The sequence below is a fragment of the Sphaerodactylus townsendi genome, linkage group LG10 (assembly GCF_021028975.2).
Source record: "Sphaerodactylus townsendi isolate TG3544 linkage group LG10, MPM_Stown_v2.3, whole genome shotgun sequence".
NCBI classification, from domain to species: domain Eukaryota; kingdom Metazoa; phylum Chordata; class Lepidosauria; order Squamata; family Sphaerodactylidae; genus Sphaerodactylus; species Sphaerodactylus townsendi.
In genome coordinates this window covers 1,630,386-1,648,887 of record NC_059434.1, presented here as the reverse complement: position 1 = coordinate 1,648,887, position 18,502 = coordinate 1,630,386, and the positions used below count along the sequence as shown (strand labels likewise).

Sequence of the window (18,502 nt, the reverse complement as noted above, 5' to 3'; positions counted from 1 at the left end):
TGGCGGCGGCGGCGGCGGCGTCCTGGTGCAGGGCGATTGGCTGGTTCGGGCCCGGGGGGAGGTTTGGTCGCGGCGGAGTTCGGGCCGAGTCCAGGGTCCGCGGGCGAAGTGCGCCGGGCGAGGGTGGGAGGAGGCTCTTCCGTGAGCGCGGCGGCAGGGTCCACCTTCTTCTGCGGGAGGAGGCTCGCGAGCGTTGCTTTCTCCCGCCGCGCTTCTCTCTGCGAGGGGCTCGGGGCGGCCGCTGCGTCCGGGCGGGTCCGCGTCGTCGTCTTCGGAGGCCGCCAACCTTGCCTCGGTTCCGCCTGCAGCAGCAGCAGCAGCGCCGCCGCTCCGCTCCGCGCCGAGATGCCGCCGTCAGCCAGCGATGCTGCCCGGAAAGAGTCCGCCGGCGCTTCTTCGCCGCTGCCTGACCTGCCCGGCGGGCCCCTCCGCCCCTACCGGAGGAGAGCCTCCTTCGACTGGAAGCAGATGGCCGCCTTCATCGAGGACGGAGACCTCATTCAGTTCAAGGTAACGGACGGCCGACGCGCCCAGTCGCACTTGTGGCCGGCGGGTCCTCGCAGGTGCCGCGGAAAGGGGCCCTGCAGCCCCGCAGGCGGCGGCGCCAAGAAAGGCAGGGAGAAGCAGCGACGGCCTCTGCAGACCATGGCCGAGCGTGCTAGCAAGTCATTTTAAACAGGAATGGATTTCTGCAGCTTCTTGTGCATCGTTCTTCCTTCTTTCCGTTTATCCTCACAACAACCCTTTGAGGTAGAAAGAGAGCATAAATAGCCCAAGGTTCTGTGGCAGAATGGGGGTCTGACTCTGCCCCCCCCCCCCATTTCTAGTCCAGCCCTCCCAACTATGGAATTCTAACTAGCACACCAATATATAGGTGAGTGAAAGTAATTAGTTCAGCGGATTGTGCTGACTGCTAAAGCAGATAAGCATAGTGGTATGTGCTGAAAATACCTTCAGTGAAAGTGTGTGAAATAATTGTTGCTTTCATAACTGCGCACTGTTGGGGTTGGTGAACACAGGGCATATGCATTAAGATGCTCGCTCCCCTCCCATTTCTTCCTTTGCATGACAGTTAAGACCAACTTAAAATTTGTGGCATTTTAAGTTACGATGTTACAAATTCTCTACTGTGTTCCAACTTGTAAGCATTGTAAAGAATTTAGTCCAGATTCTGTTTTCCCCTGGTAGACATATAATACGGTAAAAAAACACATATAGCTGTCAAATAACGACACCAATTTAGAGTTGACTATTTGGAAGCATTTTTATTTTTGAAACCATTCTTTTGCTTTTATCATCCACTAAGAGCCGAATATTCACAGCTTTTGAACATGATCCACTGTTTGCTCGTCTCCCTGGAGAAGAATTATCCCTTGAGAGATATCGAGAGCTCACCTTCCTCAGGTGTAAGAGGCTTTTCGAATACGATTTTCTAAGGCTGGAAGATATCTTGGAGAAACCATTAAAAATCATGGTACTGATTACCTGCCTGGGGATGTATGATTGGTCTCTTGGAGCCAAATATTTGCTGAACTCCCAGGTAAGGACAACACAGATTAAGAATCATAATACCTGCAGTTGCAGAGTTGGGTCCTCTAGCTCTGTCCTTCCTTCTTCATCTTCTTGAAGAATCTTAATCACTCTGTTTGACTTTTTGTTCGGGAAGCTCCATACATTATTTTTTTATATGATAATTGCACTTAAAACCATTGCTTGAATGTTTGAAAGAGGTATCACAAGTTAACTACTGTAAGCTGTAAATACCTTCAGTGGAAGGTGTGTGAGATAATTGTTGCTTTCATAACTATGCACTGGTCATTTATCATGTCACTGGTATATGTAACCATGGAAAACAAACTACTTCATATCTAGTTATTATCTCAGTTACCTGCTGGTCCCGATTCAGGGACTGGTGAGTTAATGGTAGCTCCAGATACTTAAACTAAAGTTAGGTGTTTGTCAAATCCAACTAATGTTGCTGCTTCTTTGATCAGGAGCATGATGACAGTAGTTGATAGCCAAGAAGCAGCAGCAGCAGCTCAGGCCACGAGCCACCTTTGGTGGAGAGCCTTTATAGGGATCAAAGACTGCTGAGAGCCACCAATGTACCTTGGGAAAAGTGTTCATTGGAGCCCAGCTGCCCCCCCCCCCAAAGTGCAAAGAAGGAAGGGAGGAGTAAAAGAAACTCAACAGTCCGGAATGAATGGAGCATAACATCTCCTTAGGAATCCATATTCACTCACTTTGCTTAAATAGACAACAGAAAGTTCCTTCCTGCTGCAGAAGAATGCTTGCTTTGATTTCAGATGAAGCAAAGGGTTTAAACAAATTTCTAGGTTTCTAGAGCGACCTCCATCTGAGCAAAATGAAGCTGCTGGGTTTCTTGTCCACAGGAATTTCTGCACAGGAATTTCTTACCACAGGTATCCCCTTCTGTACAGTTTTTCTCTAGCCTATTCCTGTGCAGCATGTGCAACTTCCTCCATTGGCCAGAGCCAGATATATCCCTACCTGTCTTGCCTTGGGTACCTGGGCTTGATTTCTAACTGCTTTCTGGTAGTTTCTTTCTGTTTTCAGTACATGTCTGTTTCACAGACAGAAGTCTAGGATCAAAAAGCTTTCCAGGAGTTTGTAAGCTCATCCAGAAAGCTGACTACAAATTGTTTGGGGGTTATTTTGGCTTTCATACCATGGAAACAGTAATGTGTTTCACGTAGCATCAAGACTCTCTTGATCTTTCAGCTGCATGATGGAGGAACACTGGGACTCGGGACCCAGCTGGTCCTTCACATTAGAAAGGTATATGTTTAGTGTGTCTGTGGGGTTGGGATAGGATGGACCAGGATTGTTCAGGGAGCCCAATATTGGAAGCAGATGGGAATTGGAGTAATTGATGAAGGCCTTAAGTGCCTCCATTTCTGCCTTCACCTCCATTTCTGCCTTCCAGAGTCCTTAATTATCCATACCAGAGGCCAAACCCTTTTTACCCTGGGACGCAGGGTAGATTATGTAGAATAAATTAGTACAGTCAACAGTGTGGGACATCCAAAAGAGAATGAAATAGGCATTTGACTTGTAGAGATCTGGAAAACCAACCAGATGTGAAGCACAAAATAAATGTTAACACGACATGTTAAACAAAAGTTGAAATTACATAGTAGAGACCTACTTAGAGCAACAGACAGTACCAACTATGATACAGTGGTACAGTCCTCAACGCTCCATGACAGGGCTTTCTCTGAGCTATATCAGCACAGTGCAAAAATTGCAAATCTGAGCAAAAAGCCATCTTGGATCTTTTAACTTTCCATAGCTTTCAGAAATCCAGGACTTTGGGAGCCTTTCTGACCTCATCAGGCAGCCCATTCCACATAGTGGTCACAGCAGAGAAAGCACATGTACATGGGCAGTTGTTAATTTCGCTGTTTTTTTCGGTGGTCCCTGCAGAAGGCCTTGCTCGAAGCTGAGGTGGTGGTGCATATGTCATGAGATGAGGGGTAACATTCTCCAGGGCTACTTGAGAAGTAAGAATTTAGTAGAAAGAAATATAGCAGGACGGTCCTGCCATATTTCTTTCTACTAAATTCTTACTTCTCAAGCAGCCCTGGAGAATGTTACCCCTCATCTCCCTCTGTATCAGTCTGCCCTTATCTGAGACTGAGAGAGATGGGGGAATTGGAGCTGAGTGTTTTCATCCCAGTTCTGATCAACTGAGGAATGTGTGTGCACATGAGTGTGTGACAGTACTTTCACACCCGAGGGAAGGTAAGGGGAAGGGGGGTTGGGGGCCTGATGTATCTGTGCTGGGGATATAATGCTTTGCCTGTTCTAATGTACACAATTCTGACAATATAAGAACAGCTTTTCTATGCTTGTTATCAATAAATGAGAATTCTGGACTTCCAGTTGGGATATGGCTGCCTTCAGACACTTTTAAATTGGATACAGAAGCATCCGTGGATTATCTCTAAAATCCCCCTAGTAAGGGGAGATTATCCTCCCTCGCAAGGTAGGGGGGATCTAGAAAGATAGACAGTGGGGGTATTCATCAGGTTAACCGAAGTGGTGGACCAGGAACCCCACTGTTTGAAGAATGACGAGATACACGGAAGGACTCTCCTAATAACAGGAGCCATACCCAACAGCATAACTACTGATATCGATAGTACAAAGATTTTAAGCACTCTACAACCAATAATACGGAAGCGATTCACATACAAACTTTTCTAGAAAACTGGCAGGAAATAAATGGAGACTCTAGGTGGTGAACTACCGGAGACGGAAAGAAGGTGGCACGCAGTTCGTCCCAACTTGCAGCCCGTGAGAAAGAATAGCTGGAAAATAACACAGAGGCTGTCTGATGAGTCGGTGATAGTCGGGATAGAATTCTGGGGCTACGGAATTATAGTCCATATTGTATGTAGACAAAAAGACTGAAGGAGTGAAGTCCCCTTTAAGAAGTGAAGGACTCACAAGAACAAGCATATAGCTTCCGGAGTGGAAGTTAATGAGATTCTAAACATCGCGAGAACCAGAACGACTTTACTAACGGATGTTGGGGAACTAAACAACTCAAAGAACTGTTGGGACTTCTGTTTGCATGCAGAGACGACTATTTGGTAAAACAAGTGAGTAAACTAATCAGTGGTTTGAAAAGCGGTAAGGCCCCAGGTCCTGATGCAATAATACCAGAAATACTTAAATCCTCACCCGAGTGGTGGGCTACAACTCTGGCTTCCTTATTTACCCATGTAAATAACACGGGCCGCATCCCAAAGATGTGGCTGGCGTCTGTAGTTGTCCCAATCTACAAAAAGGGTGATATTACTAATCCTTCAAACTATCGTCCTATAAGCCTATTATCTGTAATTGGCAAACTATATGCAAAACTACTCCTTAGGAGAGTGGAAGATTGGGTCAAGCAAGCAGAAGTAATAGGACCGGAGCAAATTGGATTCACTAAAAATAAATCAACACTGGATCATGTAACAGTTTTAAAGCACACTTAGCTAACAAAAGTATAACTCATAATAACCGTAAAACTGTTTTGCAGCCTTCCATGGATTTAAAAGTTTAAAGGGCATTTGACTCCATATCTAGAGGCCCCTACTGTGGAGAAAAATTGACGGGCGCTACACATGGACCCCAGACTACTGTTTTCTTATAAAACAGCTACACACACTCTGCACTAGCTGCAGAATAAGAGCCACTTAACAAAAGGACCGCCTCACAGAAAAAAATATCATCCTGACAACCAGAGGGGTCAAACAAGGCTGTACATTGGCCCCCACTTTGTTCAATATATTCCTTAGTGATCTAGTGCGCCAACCCTCCAGAAGGCCAATGGGCATGTTGTTCCCAAATCTAAGCACCTAACCACGTACCCGCCCGTTACACTGTATGCTAGACGAATAATCGTTCTTCTTTCCCAATAACTAGAAGTTGGCTATTCCGTTCACTGCGTCTCTTAAATTTCTGGTGCTGAATATTGTAAGAGGAACGAACTGGTAATTAACTATGAAAAGAGCCAAAATAATGGTCTTAGAAGACCCCTAGTCATACATGGACCATCAATAACAGACCCATAGAACAAGTTAACCAGTTCAAATATTTGGGCATAACTCTTACTAGCAACCTTAATTGGGCAGTTACATAGGAAGTTAGCTTTTCATGCAGCTAACAACAGTGCCCTAGCAATTCAAGCGTTTCTTCTTTTCACTGTGGGCCACACCAGTATATACCATCCCGCATTGAAGGTGTTCTCTGCTAAATGCGGCTCTCAGCTCCTCTATGGAGCACCTATTTGGATCAGAGCTTATAAACAAAAATATAAACACAGCCCAGTCCCGTTTCTTGCCACCAAAATTATGTGGCTTACCAAATTGTACTTCATATGCAGCCCTATAAGTTTTTTAGAACTTCGGGCAAAATATCGCATATATGCCACGATGGCCTGGCTGAGAACTGTCAGATACTGGCTACGTATCCACTATTTGCAAGGATCACTCCAGTTTGTTTACACCTCATGCTTTCCAAGACTTATGCAAATTCTAGGTGGCTGAAACTAGTTGAGGGAAAAAAATCAACACTCTTGGCTTTTCATTAGAGTTCGTTTAGTCCCTCTTTCCCTATCAGAAGCATATAGCTGCTTTGAAAACTAAGCTATTAGAACAAGAGTATCCGGGGATATGATAACGGCTCTGAGGAAAGCGTGTTCCCCCCCTGACCCTGCTTATTCCAATTGGAACAAGGACACATGGCCAATGATATTTACAGTGGATCACCAACCCTAAATTAAGAAGAGCTTTAACACTGGCCAGATTCAATCTAATGCCTTCTATGCTGCTCTATATGGCAGATAATATCCAACAAATTGATAAACCAGAGGAGGCTATGTCCATGCAATATGGGTACAGGTGGAGACACTCGATCATACCCTCTTTCATTGTGTAAGGTTTGCAAAAATCAGAATGTCACAATCTGCACTTATCCCATTTCTGTATAACAATCTAACTGATGCTCTTAAGATACCTATGCTTTTGAACAACATGGATCCCACAGTGTGTGAGAATGTAGCAAAATTTCTGCTAACAATAATAGACGTAAGTCTAGATGAATACCAACCAATGTCTATGTATTATGACCACATATAGCCAGCAGTAATTTTTCTAGCTTCTGTCAGTATCCGATGTCGTTTAAGTGAGTTAACTTAGCTGAAGGAATGTCCTATAGTTACAGAAGGACCATGTATATATTTTAGTATTTAGTATTTTAGTACCAGTGTCTATAATTGTGAGCAATAATGGGCAAATTTTGTATGCTGATTTTGTATGTTTATTTTATGCCAATAAAGGCTTGTGACTTGACTTGGTAAAACAAGCTCATTGCTGGGAAGAAATAGAATGGGGAAAGAAAATAGAACGGGGAAAGAAAAATTTTCTTGTTTAAATAAGAGCAGTACAAGGAACGGAGGTAATGACAATGCAAGCAAAAACCCAACAAACACAACTAAGTGAATTGAAAGGCATTAAAAACAGCTTAGCAGACCCTAAAACACCTGAAAAATGTCGGACTTTAACGCAAAGCTGGAAAAATTGCTGGACATTACATCAAATTCACAAAAAGACAACAACTTTTCAACAGGAGACAAGAGAGATTACCGTATATACTCATGTATAAGTCGAATTTTTCAGCACATTTTTAATGCTGAAAAAGCTCCCCTCGACTTATATGCGGGTCATTAACATTTTTTGTGTGTTTTTACTTTGCCAGCCAGCAGGGGGCGCAGGTTTTATGCTAGAGGCACCAAAATTTCAGGGTACCCTCAGAAGACTCTCCTGATGATACCAGCCAAGTTTGGTAAAGTTTGGTTCAGGGGGTCCAAAGTTATGGACCCCCAAAGGAAGTGTCCCCATTCCCCATTGTTTTCAAAGGGAGCTATTAGTAGATGGGGCTACCCTTTTGAGGGTCCATAACTTTAGACCCTCTGAACCAAACTTCACCAAACCTGGCTGGTCTAATCAGGAGAGCCTCTTCATGATACCAGTCAGGTTTGGTGAAGTTTGGGTCAGGGGATCCAAAGTTATTGACCCCCAAAGGGGATGCCCCATCCCCCATTGTTTACAATGGAAGCTAATAGTAGAGTTTTCATTTCTGATAATATCCCTCTTAAAATCTAAGTTGGGTTACATTTGGACATACAGATGATGAGGAGGAATCCAGTTTTGAAGGATTTTAACTCTTGTGTCTTAGCTTGGTTGCTGGTTGAGCTAAGGTTTTTGTACTTTTAAAGTTATTGTTGATACCATATTGTTCTTGTTGACCCTCTTTTCCACTTACAGAGCCAGTTTACTGTTTTTCTTTGAAATAAATATTCAAAAATATTTAACCTACTGATGCCTCAATTGATGCTGCATTTCCCACCCTCGACTTATACGCGAGTCAATCAGTTTTCCCAGTTTTTTGTGGTAAAATTAGGTGCCTCGACTTATATGCGGGTCGACTTATACACGAGCATATACGGTAATGAGGATGGAAGGAGAAATGTTGAATTTGAAGAAAGAAATGAACTGTATTAAAAAAATAGAGGACTTCTTGGTATCAGTTAAAGAGGACTTAAAAGGGAAGGAAACTAGACTTATTGAAACAGAAGATGCCATAGAGAACTTACGAGACCACAATCTGAGACAGGATGACATCCTTGCAGTCCTGGAGTATACATTGAAGGAGAAAATGCTCAGAATTAGAGGAGTACCAGAACTTGACAGGGAAGTTATTCTAAGCAGAATAATGCCTTTACTACAAGAAGTCTGGAGTTTGGATAGAGAAGAAATTCTAAAAGAAGTAGATCAAATATATAGAGTAAATACAAGGTAATCAAGGAACAAAAGTTACCCCAGAGACATTGTGTTCAGCTGTGTAAGAAGAGATTTGAGAGAGGAACTACTACGAGCAAATTCAAAGAAGAACTATCAGCTGGATGGCAATAAAATTATAATAATGAAAGAACTCCCTGTCTCAATACAACAAAGACTCAAGGACTACTGCAAGTTAACCACTTTTCTCATGGATGAGTAAGTGAAATATAGATGGATAATTCCAAAAGGACTATCATTTCTATGGAAAGAGAAGAGGATCAACATTGTTATAGTACTCCAGGCACAAGAATTTCTAGTGAAGGAAGCAAGTCCCCGATTACTTAAAGAAAAGTAAGAAATAAGGGGGGAAGAAGAACAGTAGAGAAGGGGGGGTATAAGATGGCGTTAAAAGTATTAAGCTGCAATGTTAATAGTATGAACCATTTGGGTAAGAGAAAAAAGGTCTTTGCTCACTTTATGAAAGAGTCACCACAAATTTTGTGCTTGCAAGAAACACATATCAAGATTGGAGATGAAAGATTGATAAAAAAAATAATAAAATGGGGAAGCTTTTTCATGCGGGTTATTGTAAGAAAAAAGGGGGTTAGCTCTTTATATACAAGCAAAATGGAATCAGGTAGAAAGAATTAAAGATAAAGTTGGTAGATTTCTAGGAGTGGAAATAACTATCAGAAATATGCCTATAATGGTGGTTGGCATTTATGCCCCCAACAAAAATAAATCAAGTTTCTACCATGAAGTTAAACAAAAATTTATTGTCGAAGGCTTTCACGGCCGGAATCACTTGGGTGCTGTGTGGTTTCCGGGCTGTGATGCTCCCACCAGTGACCTTGCTATCTACAGGGTTACTCCCAGGCTATAGTCTTCATTGTTACTCATACTTTTATTCAGATGCCCTCAACTATTGACCTGGTTGCCGCCTTTGTTACTCACAGACAAGGTTTCCCCACCCACCCTGGACACTCCAACAGATATATACTCCACTTGCTTTCCCAACATCAGATCCTCTGAAGATGCCAGCCACAGATGCAGGCGAAACGTCAGGAGAGAATGCTGCTAGAACACGGCCATACAGCCCGGAAACCACACAGCACCTAAACAAAAATTAACTGCGTTTCAGACTCAAAATTGGGTGGTGGTGGGTGACTTTAATGGAGTGGTAGATATTGATTTGGACAAAAGAAAGCTGACTAAAAAGAAAAAACAACAACATATGTGGACTGGATGAAAGAAGCTCGAGTCAATGAAGAAATATTGGAGAAGAGGCTACAGAGAATGAACGTACTGTTGTTTGTGTGATAAAATTATGAAGAAGATGTAACGGGGGAGGGAAAAAGGGGGGGAAATGTATTGTTTGAAAATGTATGATGAAGGATACTTATATAAAATGTAAAATTCAAATGATACAATTAAAAAAATTTAAAAAGGAAAAAACCAGCAACAGAATAAAGTGAGCAAGAACAGGAAGTTACCTAAATCCTTTTTTACATTAGTGAGGAAGCCAAGTCTGTTCAAACAGATTTCATTCCGATACTAGAATAGATATGGTTTGGGCCTCTAAAAATCTACGGGTTAACACCAATAAAATAATAATCAAACCCAGAGTGGTTTCGGACCACAACCCCATTTTGTGGATAGTAGTATTGGGGGGAAACGAATTACCATTGGAGAATGAAAGAGTGGGTCTTGGGACACTCCCAAAGGAAATTAGAACTGAAGAAAAATTTAATAGAGTACTGGGAAATTAATTATGGTACCATTGGAAGGGAAAATATACTTTGGGATGCACATAAGGTGGTAATGAGGGGGCATATTAGGAGCCAAGAAATAAAACTCAAAAAACTTAGAAGGGAAGAGCAACAAGGACTAGAACAGAAGTTAAGAGAACTAGAACTTGAATTGCAAAGAAGGAGGGATAATAAAAAAGAGTTGAAACGAATTAAAATAATTAAAGACCAAATAGAAGCCTTAGCTACTAACTATATTGTCAAGAACATGATTTATTCGAAACAAAAATATTATGCACTAGATAATAAGGTGGGAAGGTGGTTGGCAAACAAATTGAGGAAACAATGACCCAAGCCAAAGAGCTAAGCCAAGTTAAGGATGGTTCAAAAATTTTGACGGATAGAGATAAAATTAGAAAGGCCTTTGAAAATTATTATACAAATTTATATACAAAAGATAAGATTGAGGGGGGAAGGATAGATGAGTATATAAAAAAATCAAAATATTCAGCACTTAAATCAAGAACAAATTCTAGAACTGAACAGACCAGTAACTAAAGAAGAGATAGAAGACATTATTAAAAATCTTAAAAATAAATCCCCAGGGGCAGATGGGATGACAGTAAATTACTATAAGACCTTCACGCTAGAATTATCATAACATTTAGAGAGATTATCTAACAGAATAATGAAGGGCGATAAGATACCACCATCATGGAAACAGGCTCTGTTAACACTGATCCCGAAAAAGGAACAAGATGTATTAGATCTGATAGATTTTCATCCAATATCTTTGCTGAATGTAGACTGTAAGATTTTTACAAGTATACTGGCTAAAAGATTTAAAAATATTTTAAGCAACTATATACAAGAAGAGCAAGCAGGATTCTTACCGGGACGGCAGATTAGCCACAATGTAAGGAAGGTAATCAACATAATAGAATACCTAAATGACAGACCAGACCTACCCACAGCAATGATTTTTTTAGATGCTGAAAAGCCTTCGACCGGATAAATTGGGAATTCATGCTAACGGTGATGTCTCAAATGGGAATAAAAAATGAGTTTTACAACGCTATTAAAGAGGTTTATAAAGAGCAAGAGGCCGTTATTAATTTAAATGGAGAATACTAAAAAAAAATTAAAATTGAGAAAGGAACCAGGCAGAAATGTCCCATATCCCTTTTATTATTTATAAATACATTAGAAATCACAATAGGAAAATAATAAATTTACAATCCTATGTATTAAAATAAAAAGCCACTCCTTTAAAATATTAACATTCTCAGATGATGTTGTTTTGTTTATTAAAGACCCTATTTTTAATACTAAAAGAGTACTTAATAGAAGAATTTGGAAATTTGGCAGGGTTTAAACTAAATATACAAAAGACAAAAATGTTTGTATTTAATTTAACTGCTAAAGAAAAATAAAAGATGAAAGAAATGACCAATATTGTAGTTGAAAAGAAAATTAACTATTTAGGCATAATATTGGAGGACAAAAATAAAAATCTTATTAAAAATAATTACGATCAAAAATGGCCAAAAATTAAAAGTAAATTAATGGAATGGTCAGGGAAGCAAATATCACTATTAGGAAGAATAAGTATTATTAAAATGAGTATTCTCCCTCAATTTATGTTTCTTTTCTTGAATTTACCTTTGCCGACATCTAAAGCAGATTTTGAAAAATGGCGGAAAGAAATAAGTAAATTCATATGGGAAGGCAAGAAGCCATGAGTCCAGTATAAAAATCTTATTCAACCCAAAACTCAAGGGGGGCTGGCGGTACCAGACCTCCAACTTTACCATGACTCAGTGGCAATAGGATGGGTTAAGGAATAGATTCTGCTAAATAACTATAAACTTTTTAGATTTAGAGGGGTATAATCTGCCGAAAGGGTGGCACACTTACTTATGGCCAAATAAGGATAAAAAACGAATAGATAAAATTTTTAAACATAATTTTATTCGATATACATTACTAAAAACATGGAATAAATACAGAAATATATTTTATAGCAGTATTCCTTTATGGATCTCATGATTAGAAACCCAATTTGGCGGTGAAAGATCGACAGTCAAACATTGGTTACAATACCAAGATTTACTTCTTTGGAACCAGGGGAGACCTGCATTAAAAAATAGAGAACAGATCATTTGAGAGGGACAAATATGTCACTGGTATATGTATTGCCAAATAGAAAGCAGTTTTAAATCCGATATGCTCAACTGGGGATTAGCTAAGAAAAAAACAGAATTGGATAATGCACTAATAAGAACAGATATAATGCACTAATAAGAACAGATATAAGAAATGTTAGTACTGTTTATAAAATACTCCTAGCACAAAAAAACAGAACAGGAAGAGATAAAACATAATATGGTTCAATGGGCCGCAAATGCTGGAGTAGTAATTTCCCTAGAACAGTGGGCAAGATATTCCCTAGAACAGTGGGCAAGTGGGAAAACAGTATTAAAATGTATTATAGGATGTACCTCACTCCTATCATAATAAACAAAATGAACCATCATATTTCCCCGCATTGTTGGAAATGTCGGGAAAAGTAGGGCACTTTTTACCACTTATGGTGGACATGCCCAAAAGGTAGGAAATACTAGGAGGAAATACATGGTCAAGTAACTAGAATAATTTAAGTAAACTTTAGGAAATTAGGTATTACTTACCTTTTAGAACCGGCGATGCTGAATGAAAAGATTTCGGGTAATAGTAAACATTTGTTATTTCACATGATTTCTGCAGCACGGATTGTGCTAGCGCAGCTCTGGAAAACCGAAAAGATCCCGAAACTGGAACAGTGGATAAATGAGGTGCAACACCTTTATATAATGGACCGATTATCTTTTCAATTTAAAACAGTATCAACCGAACAATACCAACAAATATGGCAGCCATGGTCGGACTATATTTCCAAAACTTATGAATGACAATCCATCCAGCCAGATATTAATTGTACTGGAAGGAATGTTGTTTTATTAGATAAGCCGATACTGTGATTCAATTGAGGAGATTAATTGTTTTTCTTTTCCTTCTTTTTTAATGCAAAACTGATTAAAAAGGAAGGTGGAGTGGAAGTCAAGAGAGGGGGTTGGTAGTGGGTGCATGGATGACATGAATAGCAAAGCAGTGTATTAGTGAATGCTATTTCTAAACTGATGAATTGTTGGATAATTTTGTTCATATATAATGATCAAATTACGATGTAACCTTTATTTTTATCCATTTCTTAATGTTATTTTCTGTTTCTTTTTGAATGTAATAAAACATATACAAAAATGAGAATTCTGCTTTCAAAGTACTGATTCCTTCATTGATCAAGTCTGGGGCTTTGACAACACAGGAGGGCAGACAGATCTGATGGTCTGGGGGTATGAAGGCTTTTTATGTGACAGCCAGTGCTTTAAATTGAGTTCAGTAGCTGATGGGCAGCCAGTGGAAAGTCTGTAAAATGAGATTTATAAGGCTCCATCATTTAGCTTCCAGTAATAATTGAGCTGTAGCTTTCTGAACAAGTTGGAGTCTCTGGATTTACTTTGAGGGGAGACCTATGTTGAGTACATTATAGCAGTCTAGTGAGCATGTTTCAAGAAATCTAAAGAGGTGGTGAACATTTCCCCAGGTTCTATTAGATCAGGGGTGGCCAACCTATGGTGCTCCAGATGTTCATGGACTACAATTCCCATCAGCCTCTACCAGCATGGCCAATTGGCAATTCTGGCAAGTACTGATGGGAATTGTAGTCCATGAACATCTGGGACGCCATAGGTTGGCCACCCTTGTATTAGATCAAGGAGCGGGAGCATGGGTGGGCAAACTGCCATCTCATGATTTCACTTCTATGGGAACCAGAAAAGATGTCATCAAAATGTCACAGCCCCAGACTTGTCAAATAAATGAATCAGTACTTTGAAAGCAGAATTCTTATGTATTGAGTGGAAGCACAGAAAAGCTGTTAACTATATTGTTAGAACTGAGTACATTAGAACAGAGAAATCATTATAGATATGGCAGGCCCACAACCTTACCTTTGGCAGGAAAGTAGTCACACAGTCATACACACACATTCCTCAAATGTTGAGAACTTGGGATGAAAATGCTTAGTCCCACCCACCCCCCACATACAGCACCACTTCCTCCAGAGAGCAGCCAGGAACAAATTCTTTCAGGAATTCGGGGGTGGGGTTATCTGAACTGTGAATTCATCCTGAGACCATTACGAGAGAGTCTTTGCTGTCCGTAGTTTGTTGGAGATATCTGCTAACCGATTCAAGTTTTGACAGTTGCACGCCCATGCTAACTCCTTGTGTTGATGTTTACAGGTGTTCAAAGGTGCAATTGAGAGTTCGGGTTCAGAAAGACATGAAGAATTTATTAAACAAAATGAGAACATGGAGGTACTTCTTGTTGGTTTCTTTATTTGAATAGGATCTTGCGTATCTATGGAGATTCTGATTCCCCCTAGTTGTATAAACCTTTCAGCTCCTCAGATGTCAGTCCCCTCTCTAGAATAGTGTTTGGCCGCTGTGAGCAGCAGTGGAAACTGCAGCAGCTACCCTGGGCCTCATGTCGCCCCACCCCAACTGGGGGAAAAGAAGGCCAAAGAAAGGGCAAACTCCCATCATTCACACCCACCCCATGCGGACCACCCACTCATGGTGATGGCTGCTTGCACTCCCTCACCTGGGGATCGGTCAGCAGGATTCATCTTGCTTGGCCCGAGGGAGGGAGGCAGGGGCAGTGGCTGTGGCCCCATCCTGGACAGCACTTGTGGAGAAGTGGCTGAGGGTGAACAAATGGAATCTGGATTTGATAGGGTGTTTATGTTGTTATTAATGGTTGTAAAATGCATTTATATTTTTTAAAAATAAATTATTTTCGTCCTTTATTATGGAATTTTAAAAAATGTTTAAAAATATTTTTTAAATGTTTTAAATTTATTTATATTGTTTTGAAATGTAAGAACATAAGAAGTTAAGAAAGAGCCTGCTGGATCAGACCAGAGTCCATCTAGTCCAGCACTCTGCTACTCACAGTGGCCCACCAGATGCCTTTAGGAGCTCACATGCAGGAGGTGAAAGCAATGGCCTTCTGCTGCTGCTGCTCCTGAGCACCTGGTCTGCTAAGGCATTTGCAATCTGAGATCAAGGAGGATCAAGATTGGTAGCCATAAATCTCACATATTTCTGTTGGTAATATTTTAAATTATTTTGATCGTCTGTTGGTGGCATGCAAGATCAATCAATCAATATATTTTTTTGGCTAATAGGCCACCCTTACCCAAATGGGATCAGGGCAGTATACAGCATCAATTAGACAACAATAAAATTGATAAATTACACAATTGTATCCTAGTACCATTAATTCCACTAAGGAATAGCAATTAAAATTAAAAGGAGCAGCAGTGGCGTAGTGGTTAAGAGCAGGTGCATTCTAATCTGGAGGAACCGGGTTTGATTCCCCGCTCTGCCACTTGAGCTGTGGAGGCTTATCTGGGGAATTCAGATTAGCCTGTGCACTCCCACTGGGGGGTGGGGGGGGGGGGGGGTGGGGGGGGGGGGGGGTGGGGGGGGGGGGGGGTGGGGGGGGGGGGGGGTGGGGGGGGGGGGGGGTGGGGGGGGGGGGGGGTGGGGGGGGGGGGGGGTGGGGGGGGGGGGGGGTGGGGGGGGGGGGGGGTGGGGGGGGGGGGGGGTGGGGGGGGGGGGGGGTGGGGGGGGGGGGGGGTGGGGGGGGGGGGGGGTGGGGGGGGGGGGGGGTGGGGGGGGGGGGGGGTGGGGGGGGGGGGGGGTGGGGGGGGGGGGGGGTGGGGGGGGGGGGGGGTGGGGGGGGGGGGGGGTGGGGGGGGGGGGGGGTGGGGGGGGGGGGGGGTGGGGGGGGGGGGGGGTGGGGGGGGGGGGGGGTGGGGGGGGGGGGGGGTGGGGGGGGGGGGGGGTGGGGGGGGGGGGGGGTGGGGGGGGGGGGGGGTGGGGGGGGGGGGGGGTGGGGGGGGGGGGGGGTGGGGGGGGGGGGGGGTGGGGGGGGGGGGGGGTGGGGGGGGGGGGGGGTGGGGGGGGGGGGGGGTGGGGGGGGGGGGGGGTGGGGGGGGGGGGGGGTGGGGGGGGGGGGGGGTGGGGGGGGGGGGGGGTGGGGGGGGGGGGGGGTGGGGGGGGGGGGGGGTGGGGGGGGGGGGGGGTGGGGGGGGGGGGGGGTGGGGGGGGGGGGGGGTGGGGGGGGGGGGGGGTGGGGGGGGGGGGGGGTGGGGGGGGGGGGGGGTGGGGGGGGGGGGGGGTGGGGGGGGGGGGGGGTGGGGGGGGGGGGGGGTGGGGGGGGGGGGGGGTGGGGGGGGGGGGGGGTGGGGGGGGGGGGGGGTGGGGGGGGGGGGGGGTGGGGGGGGGGGGGGGTGGGGGGGGGGGGGGGTGGGGGGGGGGGGGGGTGGGGGGGGGGGGGGGTGGGGGGGGGGGGGGGTGGGGGGGGGGGGGGGTGGGGGGGGGGGGGGGTGGGGGGGGGGGGGGGTGGGGGGGGGGGGGGGTGGGGGGGGGGGGGGGTGGGGGGGGGGGGGGGTGGGGGGGGGGGGGGGTGGGGGGGGGGGGGGGTGGGGGGGGGGGGGGGTGGGGGGGGGGGGGGGTGGGGGGGGGGGGGGGTGGGGGGGGGGGGGGGTGGGGGGGGGGGGGGGTGGGGGGGGGGGGGGGTGGGGGGGGGGGGGGGTGGGGGGGGGGGGGGGTGGGGGGGGGGGGGGGTGGGGGGGGGGGGGGGTGGGGGGGGGGGGGGGTGGGGGGGGGGGGGGGTGGGGGGGGGGGGGGGTGGGGGGGGGGGGGGGTGGGGGGGGGGGGGGGTGGGGGGGGGGGGGGGTGGGGGGGGGGGGGGGTGGGGGGGGGGGGGGGTGGGGGGGGGGGGGGGTGGGGGGGGGGGGGGGTGGGGGGGGGGGGGGGTGGGGGGGGGGGGGGGTGGGGGGGGGGGGGGGTGGGGGGGGGGGGGGGTGGGGGGGGGGGGGGGTGGGGGGGGGGGGGGGTGGGGGGGGGGGGGGGTGGGGGGGGGGGGGGGTGGGGGGGGGGGGGGGTGGGGGGGGGGGGGGGTGGGGGGGGGGGGGGGTGGGGGGGGGGGGGGGTGGGGGGGGGGGGGGGTGGGGGGGGGGGGGGGTGGGGGGGGGGGGGGGTGGGGGGGGGGGGGGGTGGGGGGGGGGGGGGGTGGGGGGGGGGGGGGGTGGGGGGGGGGGGGGGTGGGGGGGGGGGGGGGTGGGGGGGGGGGGGGGTGGGGGGGGGGGGGGGTGGGGGGGGGGGGGGGTGGGGGGGGGGGGGGGTGGGGGGGGGGGGGGGTGGGGGGGGGGGGGGGTGGGGGGGGGGGGGGGTGGGGGGGGGGGGGGGTGGGGGGGGGGGGGGGTGGGGGGGGGGGGGGGTGGGGGGGGGGGGGGGTGGGGGGGGGGGGGGGTGGGGGGGGGGGGGGGTGGGGGGGGGGGGGGGTGGGGGGGGGGGGGGGTGGGGGGGGGGGGGGGTGGGGGGGGGGGGGGGTGGGGGGGGGGGGGGGTGGGGGGGGGGGGGGGTGGGGGGGGGGGGGGGTGGGGGGGGGGGGGGGTGGGGGGGGGGGGGGGTGGGGGGGGGGGGGGGTGGGGGGGGGGGGGGGTGGGGGGGGGGGGGGGTGGGGGGGGGGGGGGGTGGGGGGGGGGGGGGGTGGGGGGGGGGGGGGGTGGGGGGGGGGGGGGGTGGGGGGGGGGGGGGGTGGGGGGGGGGGGGGGTGGGGGGGGGGGGGGGTGGGGGGGGGGGGGGGTGGGGGGGGGGGGGGGTGGGGGGGGGGGGGGGTGGGGGGGGGGGGGGGTGGGGGGGGGGGGGGGTGGGGGGGGGGGGGGGTGGGGGGGGGGGGGGGTGGGGGGGGGGGGGGGTGGGGGGGGGGGGGGGTGGGGGGGGGGGGGGGTGGGGGGGGGGGGGGGTGGGGGGGGGGGGGGGTGGGGGGGGGGGGGGGTGGGGGGGGGGGGGGGTGGGGGGGGGGGGGGGTGGGGGGGGGGGGGGGTGGGGGGGGGGGGGGGTGGGGGGGGGGGGGGGTGGGGGGGGGGGGGGGTGGGGGGGGGGGGGGGTGGGGGGGGGGGGGGGTGGGGGGGGGGGGGGGTGGGGGGGGGGGGGGGTGGGGGGGGGGGGGGGTGGGGGGGGGGGGGGGTGGGGGGGGGGGGGGGTGGGGGGGGGGGGGGGTGGGGGGGGGGGGGGGTGGGGGGGGGGGGGGGTGGGGGGGGGGGGGGGTGGGGGGGGGGGGGGGTGGGGGGGGGGGGGGGTGGGGGGGGGGGGGGGTGGGGGGGGGGGGGGGTGGGGGGGGGGGGGGGTGGGGGGGGGGGGGGGTGGGGGGGGGGGGGGGTGGGGGGGGGGGGGGGTGGGGGGGGGGGGGGGTGGGGGGGGGGGGGGGTGGGGGGGGGGG

The 18,502-nt window shown here is 48.8% G+C and overlaps 1 protein-coding gene across 1 annotated transcript in view; it reads left to right on the top strand.

The window, feature by feature from the left end:
- ACOX3 (acyl-CoA oxidase 3, pristanoyl) overlaps positions 1-18,502 on the top strand; it is a 77,616-nt gene that overhangs the window by 237 nt on the left and 58,877 nt on the right. Inside the window, exons 2-4 of the mRNA XM_048509537.1 lie at positions 309-510; positions 1,307-1,540; positions 14,449-14,523. Coding sequence (XP_048365494.1) covers positions 346-510; positions 1,307-1,540; positions 14,449-14,523 — 474 coding nt within the window. The 5' untranslated portion in view covers positions 309-345. The remainder of the gene's footprint in view (positions 1-308; positions 511-1,306; positions 1,541-14,448; positions 14,524-18,502) is intronic.